Source organism: Salvelinus sp. IW2-2015, linkage group LG22 (assembly GCF_002910315.2).
Source record: "Salvelinus sp. IW2-2015 linkage group LG22, ASM291031v2, whole genome shotgun sequence".
Taxonomy (NCBI): domain Eukaryota; kingdom Metazoa; phylum Chordata; class Actinopteri; order Salmoniformes; family Salmonidae; genus Salvelinus; species Salvelinus sp. IW2-2015.
This window is the reverse complement of record NC_036862.1, coordinates 17232342-17243753: the sequence shown is the minus strand read 5'-3', so window position 1 is coordinate 17243753 and position 11412 is coordinate 17232342. Positions and strand designations below refer to the sequence as shown.

Sequence of the window (11412 nt, the reverse complement as noted above, 5' to 3'; positions counted from 1 at the left end):
AGCACATCAAAGCCAGATGTATTATGTATGGGTATTACACGGTCAAACGTATAGATGTAAATTGGATTAATGCAGTCAAGTAAACCGCCTCAGAGTAAAAAGAAATGTCCTCCTCCCTTCTCTCTTGCAGGCGCTCGTGTGACTGAAGTTTTATAACTGGGAGCTATGACAGGACATGTAAAATATGGGACACGGCGTCAGGCGAGGGACTGCACACACTGGAGGGCCACAGGTACGTGGTGTACGCCATTGCCTTCAACAACCCCTAGGGGTGACCACCTTCCTGTTAATCTACCCCAGGTATAAAAACACCAGGACCTTTATTCATAAAGCGTCTCAGAGTAGAAGTGCTGATCTAGGATCAGGTCCCCCCCTGTCCATATAATCTGATTCATTATGATTTAAAAGGCTAAACTGATCCTAGATCAGTACTCCGACTGAGACTCTTAGGTCCCAGAGAGCCTAATGCCTATCCTATGTTCCTCCGTTGGGAAAGAGTTGTTGGTGGTCAAAAGAAAGTATTTTTCCTAACTCAAATCTTACCTTCATCTTCTTCTTTAATCCAGGTACAAGATTGCCACTGGGTCCTTTGATAAGACCTGCAGGATGTGGAGAGCCAAGACGGGCAAATGTTTCCACACCTTCCGAGGACACACTGTGGAAATAGTAGGAGGGACTTTCTAATCTAAAGATTGGACTTTCTGAGAGATTGGACTTGTCTTTCAGTATAAATAGGATTMCAGTGAGTTTCGAATCTGATTTTCTATGTGAATGGCAGCCAACACAGTTTTCGGTGCCGACCAGGTATGTTTGGCGTTTAACCAACCTTGGTGGCCACGGGTAGCATGGACACTACGGCCAAGCTATGGGACGTCCAGACTGGAGAGGAGGTGGCTACACTGACAGAAATTAGCTCTCTCTCTCACTCGCCTTTCTCTTCTCTCCTTTCCTCTCATCACCACACACTCTCACAATCATCCAAGTCCACATCCATTCATTAATGACTTAATTCAGTCATTGATATGCATTCATCTATTAATTCTTTTATATGATCATTCATGTGCTGGTCCAGCAGTCACCCTGCTTACTGTGTTCTATTCTACCATCATATGTGTGTATGAAGCTGTGACTGTAATGCAGTCATTAGGTAATCTATCTATCTATCTATCTATCTATCTACATACTCAACTACAGGACATGCAGCAGTTTCCTGCTGCACGTGGGCAAACTATGTGGCTATGTGTTCCAGAGAGGCGATTCTGTGTGCTCCTCTCTATGCCTCCTCTCTACCTCTTCTCTACATCTCCTACTTCAATTATTCTTACATTAGTCATGCTGGTGAATATGGTGACTCGAGCACAAAAAGGAAAATGTCTTCCTCGAACTGAATTGGATGAAATTGTGCAATTTAGCTTTTTCAAAGGAGAAAGAATAGCTCGTTTATTTGACTGTTCTTTTGTGAACTCTGCAAGTGTAACGAATCGAATTCTCTTCTCTCTTTCATGTTTGTTTTTTTGTTCCCTCTCTCTTTCTCTCTCCCTCCCTCTCTCTTCCCCTCACTCTCCCTCCCTCCTTCTCCCCCCCCCTCCCTCCTTCTCCCCCTCCCCTTCTCTCTCCTTCCTCTCTCAGGGCCACTCAGCAGATATCATCTCCTTGTCGTTTAACACAGTGGGTGACCAGCTAGTCACTGGCTCCTTTGACCACACTGTTTCTCTGTGGGATGTTCCATCTGGGAGGTGAGAGCCCAAGTGTTTGTGTGTGTTTTTGCGTGTCCATCAATGTGTGTGTGTTTGCGTGTCCATCCATATGTGTCTGTGTGTTTGCGTGTCCATCCATGTGCTTGTGTGTGTGTGTGTGTGTGATCACGTGTCCATCCATGTGTGTGAGTGTTTGTGTGTCCATTCATGCGTTTGTGTGTGTGTGTGTTTGCGTGTCCATCCATGTGTGTCTTACAATCAAATCAAATCAAATTGTATTTGTCACATGCGCCGAATACAACCTTACCGTGAATTGCTTACTTAGAGTTAATAAAATATTTACTAAATAAAAATCGAATCAATCACAAGGTAACGCAAGACATTTACATAACAATAACGAGGCTATATACAGGAGGTACCGGTACCGACTCAATGTGCGGTGGTACATGCATAGATAATAAACAGTAAGTAGCAGCAGTGTAAAAACAGGGGGGGGTTCAATGTAAATAGTCTGGGTGGCCATTTGATTAGTTTAGTTGCTCAGCAGTCTTATGGCTTGTGGTTAGAAGCTGTTAAGGTGCCTTTTGGTCCTTGACTTGCRGCTCCAGTACCACTTGCGTGCAGAGTCAGAGAGAACAGTCTATGATTTGGGTGACTGGAGTCTTTGATAATTTTTTGGGCCTTCCTCTGACACCGTCTAGTATARAMGTCCTGGATGTCAGGAAGCTTGGCCCCAGTGATGTACTGGGCTGTACGCACTACCCTCTGTAACGCCTTCCGGTCAGATGCTGAGCAGTTGCCATACTAGGCGGTAATGCAACCGGACAGGATGCTCTCGATGGTGCAGCTGTAGAACCTTTTGAGGATCTGGGGACCCATGCTGTAACGTCCTGACCAGAGTTCCTATGTGTTTTGCTTGTTTAGTGTTGGTCAGGACYTGAGCTGGGTGGGAATTCTATGTTGTGTGTCTAGTTTGTCTGTTTCTGTGTCCAGCCTAATATGGTTCTCAATCAGAGGCAGCTGGTAATCGTTGTCCCTGATTGAGAATCATATATAGGAGGCTTGTTTTGTGTTGGGATTTTGTGGGTGATTGTTTCCTGTCTCTGTGTTTGTGTTCTGCACCAGATAGGTCTGTCTCGGTTTTCACATTTGTTATTTTGTTGTTTGTATAGTGTTCCCGTTTATTGTCAGATTAAACATGTTGAACACTAACCGCGCTGCATTTTMGTCCTCTCCTTCAACTATGGAAGAAAACCGTTACACATGCCAAATCTTTTCGGTCTCCTGAGGGGGAAAAGGTGTTGTCGTGCCCTCTTCACAACTGTCTTGGTGTGTTTGGACCATGATAGTTTGTTGGTGATGTGGACACCAAGGAACTTGAAACTCTCGACTCGCTCCACTTCAGTCCCGTCGATGTTAATGTAGTCCACAATCATCTCCTTTGTCTTGCTCACAAATGAGAGAGAGGTTGTTATCCTGGCACCACACTGCCAGGTCTCTGACCTCCTCCCTATAGGCTGTCTCATCATTGTCAGTGATCAGGCCTACCACTGCTGTGTCATCAGCAAATTGAATGGTGTTGGAGTCATGCTTGGCCACGCAGTCGTGGGTGAACAGGGAGTTCATGGGGGGGACTAAGCACGCACCCCTGAGGGGYGCAGATGTGTTGTTGCCTACCGTTACCACCTGGGGGCGGCCCATCAAGAAGTCCAGGATCCAGTTGCAGAGGGAAGTGTTTAGTCCCAGGGTCCTTAGCTTAGTGATGAGCTTTGTGGGCMCTATGGCGTTGAACGCTAAGCTGTAGTCAATGAACAGCATTCTCACATAGGTGTTCCTTTTGTCCAGGTGGGAAAGGACAGTGTGGAGTGTTTGTGTGTCCATCCGTGTGTGTGTGTGTGTGTGTGTTTGCGTGTCCATCCATGTGTTTGTGTCATTGTCTAACCACCATTACCGCCCTACTCTCATTCTACCAGGCGTGTCCACACACTGATAGGTCACAGAGGGGAGATCATTAGTGTTCAGTTTGACTGGGACTGCTCCCTTCTCATCACCGGCTCCATGGACAAAAGCAGTAGGGTGAGCTCTCATCCTCTCTCACATCCTCTCTCTCTTTCTCTCTCTTTCTCTAGTAGAGTCTCCTATCATTTAACCTCTCTAGGGTACGTGAGACGGTAGCGTCCCACCTCTTCAACAGCCAGTGAAACTGCAGGGCGCCAAATTCAAAACAACAGAAATCCCATAATTAAAATTCCTCAAACATACATGTATTTTACAGCATTTTAAAGATACACTTGTTGTAAATCCAGCCACAGTGTCCGATTTCAAAAAGGCTTTATGACGAAAGCAAACCAAACGATTATGTTAGGTGAGTGCCTATTCCTAGAATAACACAGCCAGGATTCACAAAAAGCAGAAATATAGATGAAATGAATCACTAACCTTTGATGATCTTCATCAGATGACACTCATAGGACTTCATGTTACACAATACATGTATGTTTTGTTTGGTAAAGTTCATATTTATATCCCAAAATTACGTTCAGAAGTTTCAAAACATCCGGTGATTTTGCAGAGAGCCACATCCATTTACAGAAATACTCATTATAAATGTTGATGAAAATACAAGTGTTATGCATGGAATTTTAGATGCACTCCTCCTTAATGCAACCGCTGTGTCAGATTTTAAAAAAGCTTTACGGAAAAAGAAAACCATGCAATAATCTGAGTCGGCGCTCAGAGCCCAATCAAGACACAAATATATCAGCCATATTGTGCAGTCAACAGAAGTCAGAAATAACATTATAAACATTCACTTACCTTTGATGATCTTCATCAGAATGCACTCCCAGGAATCCCAGTTCCACAAGAAATGTTTGTTTTGTTCGATAATGTCCATCATTTATGTCCAAATTCCTCCTTGTTGTTCTAGAGTTCAGTACACACCAGGTGTGGGAGYCAGCGAGTGGGAAGTGAATGGCCACACTAGCAGCCATGAAGACGAGGTGCTGGATGTGTGTTTTGACTACACCGGTCAACTCATAGCCACTGCCTCAGCTGACAGTATGACCACAGAGATACAGTATATCTAGGATACAGACCATAGAGATACATCTATAGACCACAGAGATACAGTATATCTAGGATACAGACCATAGAGATACATCTATAGACCACAGAGATACAGTATACACAGTATATCATACTAATGGTGTTCTATTTAATTATGGGGTACCTCTATCTCTACTGTTTCCATGACTGTCAATACAAAGTTCCTGGATTGAACAATGTCCCAGGCACTGAACAATTATATCCGTACTGTACCCAGACACCCCCATTTCACACTATCATGCCAACCCAGATCATACTGTGTTGGCTTGAAAATGTATTTTTCACATTGTCTTTTCCAGGATAGTTCCGGCAACTATGGTGTATGACTAACCAGGCCAGCTTACTTTAATTAATTTTATTTTAAGGTTAAACTTCATCTTCGCTCAAGCAATACTTCCGGGTGTTTTGAGAAATCAATATTTCCCCTGACTCTTAGGCACAGCGAGAGTGTACAGCGCTGCCAGCTACCAGTGCATCTCCAGACTGGAGGGACACGACGGAGAGATACCCAAGGTGAGTCGCTGAGACAGGTAATGGTTCAAACAGGATCCAAAATGGCCCCTCTCTCTCTCTGTCTCTTTGTCTGCCTCAGAGCATCCGTCAGACTCACAAGGGTACAGGACTGGACAGGAGGGATGAGGACGGCAGTGCGCTTGCCGGGGGGATGTTTCTACCTCCTGTTACTGATTCTTGTGTCAGTTTCTAGGTCAACCACATCTTGACGATGACATAGAGAGACGTGACCCTGAAGGTGTGTGTCCCTCAGGCCAGAGCGTTCCAGAAACATCCGGGCCCGTCTGAACTGCTCTACATACAGGCTGATTCCTGGTCTACCTGTGATTCCCCCTTCCCCCGGTAGTCTCATTTGATTGGCACTTTTCATTTGCTCTTGTCTCAGTTCCCTATAGAGTCATACCATGAGCCCTTTAATGTCACACCWTGGTTGTTTTATTAACCAAACACCATGACACTGTGCCCCTGCTCACTGTGTAACTGCGTTAGCCACGGCTGTATAGAACCACATGTGACCCGGGCCTGTGTTGTAGGTGACCCAGCTGTAACCTGAATGTGTGTGTGATTTTATCAGGCTCTGCCATTTGACTGTTCTGCCAGTGTACGTTTGTGTGTGTATGTGCATATTTGTTATTGTGTGTGTGTGTGTGCACATGCCTGCATGTTGTGTGTGTATGTGTACGTGTTTGTTGCTCGGAGCCACAGCCACTAGGSTGCCTGATTCAGACGTAGGAAATGTATGCCTTTCCTACACACACCTTTCCTACACACTTCTCAATAGTTGGTATTCAGACTTACCTTATGCAGATGCGTAATGGACTTTGCAGGCATGGTTAACATGTATTAAACTGCTGAAAACCCTGCTACATATGAAAACTGCTACATATGGTCTGCGTTTCATAATTATTCAAGTAATTATTCAAATGTCCCAAATTATTGCACAATTTGTAATCCGTTAGCCTAATATACCGTAATCCACTATTGTTACCGATCCTCAGGAACAACCATACAAACGTGACAGACGAAWGAAATGCAAAATGTAAGGAAACTAACACTAAAGTCAGTGTATGTGGGTATAAGTGYTGGTGGCTACCAATAGTGACTAATATTTAACATGAAACAAATGGTAAAAATACAGAGAAAAATCTAGGCATATAATTAATAATAATATTATAATTAAAACATTCTGGAAATCATATAGTCTCCAAATGTCATCCCAAATTATAAGGACAGCATTTCATGAACTTCACTGTGGAAAAGTTAATATACTGTACATTTAGCAACTTACAGGAACAGTTAGTGATAGTGCCTTGCTGAAGGACACATCGACAGATTTTTCACTTAGTCGTGTAGAGGAATTGAACCAGCYACCTTTTYGTTACAGGCCCAACACTCTTAACCACTAGGCTACCTGCCGATATGTCCAAATGCCTTAGTTTGCTGCCATATGACTGGTTTAACATTTGGCTCCAAGGATCATAAAGTAGAATATATCTAAAAGAACGACTTTATTCATCATTTCATTGCGCGTAAAGGTGGTGGAATTATGAYGGAGTCAAGGTCAGAATACGGCGCATCTGTAGACACCTCCGCCAAATTCGTTTTATTTGATCTCCAGCCCTAACATTTACATTACATTTTAGTCATTTAGCAGAGCTCTTATCCAGAGCGACTTACAGTAGAGTGCATACATTTTATTACATTTTACATACTGAGACAAGGATATCCCTACCGGCCAAACCCTCCCTAACCCGGACGACGCTATGCCAATTGTGCGTCGCCCCACGGACCTCCCGGTTGCGGCCGGCTGCGACAGAGCCTGGGCGTGAACCCAGAGACTCTGGTGGCGCAGCTAGCCCTAGACCACTGCGCCACCCAGGAGGGTTCAACGGATAGGGGGRGAAGAACATGTTATTCTCATGCTTAAATTCAAGGTCAGAATACGCTTAGAGAGAAAAGTGCATAAAAAGTGAATTATGTTCTATTTAGGCGCGCTAAACTCAGGTTGCAAATCCCCCCTAGCTGCCTCATTGGGCTGCCTGTCTTGTGTCTGTTTACTGAAAGCCATCAGGGCCCAGCCTCGGTAATAGGATGGAAGGAGGATGATTTCACAGGATTATGACACTAATCTCCTCCTAACAGGACACCTCTCTCCCCTCCCCCCGCCTCCTAACCGCTCTGTCATCTCTTTTTTCATCACTCTCTCCCACTATTTCTCTCTGTCGGTCGCTGTTTTACTTCCATTCTAATTTCCACTGTCGTCCCACCATCTCCCGCTCCCCCACTCTTTGTTGTTCCAGATTTTTCTTAAAGGTCCAATGCAACCGTTTTTATCTCAATAATAAATCATTTCTGGGTAACAATTAAGTACCTTACTGTGATTGTTTTCAATTTAAATGGTCAAAAATAATTAGCAAGGAGCAATTTCTCAAGTAGTAATTTGAGTGGGGAGGGGAAAACTGAAAACTAGCTGTTTTTTGCAGAGGTTTGGAACTCTCTTATTGGTCTATTAACTAATTGACCACCTAGTGATGTCACCAGGCAGGCCAGAACTCCATCCCACCAAAACAGGCTGAAATTTCAGGCGGTCTTTTTCAAACAGCTCTTACACTAAAAGGCCATTATCATAATTTTAACAATTTCACAGTATTATTCAAACGTCATAGTGTGAAAATATATATAATTTTTTTCTGCACTGGGCCATTAAATTAAAATAATATCTGTAGAATTAATTTCATAGAACCAAATACTGCTAAATAAATTAATTGTTTTGTTGATTAAATATGCAGGAAAAAATGTAAAAGAGTAATTGATATGGAATGTAATTATCTGAACAGAATCCGTGTGGGTGTTCTGACCATTCAGTTACTCCATCTTCTTCTGCCTCATCTTTCTCTTCTCTTTTTCCTCTCTGTTTTCACCACTCTCTTCCCTCGTGTCCTCTTTTCTCCAAATTGTACACCTCTGTGCTCTCACACACAGCACACACAGTGAAGTGAAGAAATAAACATGGGGCTGGGATGGTTAAATGACACTGGCTCTGCATTGTCATAAAAGTAAAGTGTGTTTTTATTAAAAGTCTCACGCTGCAGGATTGGAGAGAGAGAGAGAGAAGGGGGGAGCAAAGAGGAGGAGCATGGAGGAGAGACTCCATGCTCCTCCTCTTTGCTCCCCCCTTCTCTCTCTCTCTCTCCAATCCTGCAGCGTGAGACTTTTAATAAAAACACACTTTACTTTTATGACACACACACACACACACTTTACTTTTATGACAATGCAGAGCCAGTGTCATTTAACCATCCCAGCCCCATGTTTATTTCTTCACTTCACTGTGTGTGCTTGTCGATCTCTCTGAAGTCTGTCTATCTGTTCCATTAGAATCATTCCTCCATAGGAAATACCTGCTCCATTTACAGTTAATAGTCTTTTAAGAATAGAGTGCTGATGTGCTGAAAGGTCCCCATGCTCTGCTCATTGGTGGTTCCTATCTCCTCTTGCACACTCCATCCAGCCATTCACTCCGTCACTCCTCTTCACTTTCATAACACACACACACGCACGCACGCACGCACGCACGCACGCACGCACGCACACACACACACACACACACACACACACACACACACACACACACACACACACACACACACACATACATACACTTATGTCAATTACAACCTCCCCTTCTTCTCCCTTGCAGATCTGTTTTAACGCTCAAGCCAGTAGAGTTCTGTCGGCCAGCGCTGACAAGATGGCTCGCCTGTGGGATGTCCAGTCTGGCGTCTATCTTCAGGTCCTGGAGGGACACATGGACGAGATCTTCTCCTCCGCCTTCAACTGCGAGGGTGACACCATCACAGGTAATATGTACCCTCTGTCATGGCTGGGGTCAGTTCCATTTCAAATCAGCATTGAGTTAAGCAAAATTTGATTTTGAATTTCAGTTGAATTTCAGTTTACTGAAGGGAAGGAAGGGAAGGCCATCTGGACAGGTGACTCCAGTCTGACTCCTGATGTCCATCCCCCAACAAGAAGATGACTCCAACAGGGCCTTATTTAAAGATGCCCTTCCTGGAAGTTATCACTGACCCAATGCATGTGACCTCCTAGTTTCTGTGGAGTAAGATTCAGTCGACCGGATAGCTTTGGTGAATTAATTTGGTCCCACTGTCATTTTACTATGTAGCACTGTAGACAGACAGTTTAGCGCGGTGGGTGCGTCCCAAATGGCACTGAATCCCCTATTAAGTGCACTACTTTTGAGCAGGGCCTATAGGGCTTTTCAGCCTGCATTCACCAGTTAGGATTTGACCTGGACTGGTCACTTTGGTCCTCTGTCATGTTCAGTGTTGATAATCAGTGTTTATTTGTGTGTTAATTGGTGAATGGGCCGGACGGAAGAATGTTTTCTGTACCCATCTTTTTGCTCAATAAAAAACTATTCATGCTCACATATTACATGAATTTATTGATCTCAAAAGATAAAGATACATTCAGTTTCTACAGCAACAGAGTTGAATTGTGTGCTTTTTAATGCCGACGATTTAACACTAGAGTACCACTACGCAGATAAAACCTGACAAACCAGATTCACGTACAAATTAGACATTAAACTTCTTTGTCTTTCTGAAAGTAGTATACAAATGAAATGATAGAGAGCAGTCTTTCTACATCAAGGTGAAGCAGTTCAAGAATCTACAATATAGTACAGCTATCCAAAATAACAATTCTCAAAGAACATGAAGAACGACAGATAACTTACTTAAGAACAATAGATAACATGAAGAATGACAGATAACTTCAGCAGTAACAAAGTTACAATAGAAGTAGACAATGTTGGCCAATGTAAACGACAACTATCATCTGGGTCCGTATTCACAAAGCATCTCAGATTCAGGAGGCGCTGCTATAGGATCAGTTTTGCTATTTTAGATCATAATAAATAATGATACCAGGAATGGGGGGGGGGGGGATCTGATCTAGATCACGCACTCCTGCCCTGAGATGCTTGTGAATACAGGCTCTGGGCAACTGTCAAGCGTAGTAGTGATCTCAGCAAAGCCTAACTGGAATGACGGCTGCTGTCTGACAGTCTCTTCAAGATAGCTACTGTACATTAAAACATCATCTGGTGTCTTTTCGAGTTCGTTGGGTTGAGGGAATGGGGTACAGGGTTTTATTGGTGCCTTGTTTGTGTTRATGTGTAATAAATACATCATTTATAAATTAACACATCAGATTGTGAAAACGTAATGTATAGGATATATAACAACGAAAGGAATACAAATTCTGCAGGCTAGAAATCTCAGATGGCTGATTTGTTTGCACTAAATAAATAAGGCCTACATCCCAAACTGATGCTGGGTTGTCCTTGGGTTCGTCTAACTAGGGACCGTACATCAGAAAATGAGAAACATGCTTATCTTATTAAAGGGAGACATGTCTMCTCACTGCAGCCTAATGAAAGTCCTCAGTCCCATAGCCAGTCCTATAAGAGGGTGTGTAATATCACAGGTGTGATGGGTTTTTTAGCCTGAAGGTCTGACCTGTTTGTGCYTCAGCCAAATCTTCTACTCCTGGTCCATTGACCATAAGAGTTGGCAAGACAGCACAAACTATTCTGGGACCAGGAAAGGGTTTCTATCCTAGTACCAGACCTGTTGATGCTTTAGCCAAAACTTKTAGCGTTCCTTGTCATGGCTTACATCACAATTAATGAAAGATGAATTGGCTAAAGCACAAACAGATCTGGCTACCAGGCTAGGGGTTTTTSATGATTCACACGTGTGCTGAGAAACACTAGGCTTGATGGTTGGGTTTGATGCATTGGGCGTACACAGTTGGAGACATTGGCTGGTGTGTGTGTGTGTGTGTGTGTTTGTGTAGATGGGGGGTGTTGGCAGAGCCTAGTGGGTCTCCAGTAGCCAGTCAAACAGGCTGGATAGAGAGCTGCCTCCGCCCTCCTCTTCCTGGTGGAGTTTACAGAACTGGATGACAGCGTTGAAGAGATCTCCGATCCTCCATGCCTTCTGAGACACCAGCTGCAACACCCTCTGGAACTGAGACATCACACTCAGCCAGATTATCATGCTGC

At 43.7% G+C, this 11412-nt stretch overlaps 2 protein-coding genes across 4 annotated transcripts in view; one reads left to right on the top strand and one right to left on the bottom strand.

Moving 5' to 3' along the window:
• The first annotated feature begins 127 nt into the window (after positions 1-127).
• Positions 128-10198, top strand: LOC111949334 (WD repeat-containing protein 5B-like). Of its 3 annotated transcripts, none has more exons than XR_011473861.1 (7): positions 128-232; positions 567-666; positions 1630-1736; positions 3671-3773; positions 5242-5318; positions 5512-5660; positions 9019-9100. XR_011473861.1 is itself a non-coding variant. In XM_070434096.1 (7 exons), the coding sequence occupies exons 2-7, from the start codon at positions 607-609 to the stop codon at positions 9355-9357; spliced, it is 591 nt and encodes a 196-aa protein (XP_070290197.1). In that variant the 5' UTR covers positions 128-232; positions 567-606; the 3' UTR covers positions 9358-10198. The 3 variants fall into 3 exon arrangements, 2 of the variants coding, with proteins under 2 accessions (XP_070290197.1, XP_070290198.1); XM_070434096.1 differs by lacking the exon at positions 5512-5660 and adding an exon at positions 9274-10198 and having other exon boundaries at positions 9019-9178; XM_070434097.1 differs by lacking the exon at positions 5512-5660 and adding an exon at positions 9263-10198 and having other exon boundaries at positions 9019-9178.
• Positions 9767-11412, bottom strand: part of LOC111949766 (A-kinase anchor protein SPHKAP) — a gene marked incomplete at its 5' end in the record, with an annotated part of 49889 nt that continues 48243 nt past the window's right edge. Inside the window, one exon of the mRNA XM_023967117.2 lies at positions 9767-11377. Within this exon, the coding sequence (XP_023822885.1) occupies positions 11225-11377 (153 nt within the window). The remainder of the gene's footprint in view (positions 11378-11412) is intronic.

Bases quoted from the DNA above. Each gene is read 5' to 3' on its own strand.
- LOC111949334 (XM_070434096.1), top strand. From the start codon at position 607: ATGTGGAGAGCCAAGACGGGCAAATGTTTCCACACCTTCCGAGGACAC. The intron at 667-1,629 runs GTAGGAGGGACT...TTCCTCTCTCAG, and splicing joins GAGGACACACTGTGGAAATA to GGCCACTCAGCAGATATCAT. The intron at 5,319-9,018 runs GTGAGTCGCTGA...TCTCCCTTGCAG, and splicing joins ACGACGGAGAGATACCCAAG to ATCTGTTTTAACGCTCAAGC.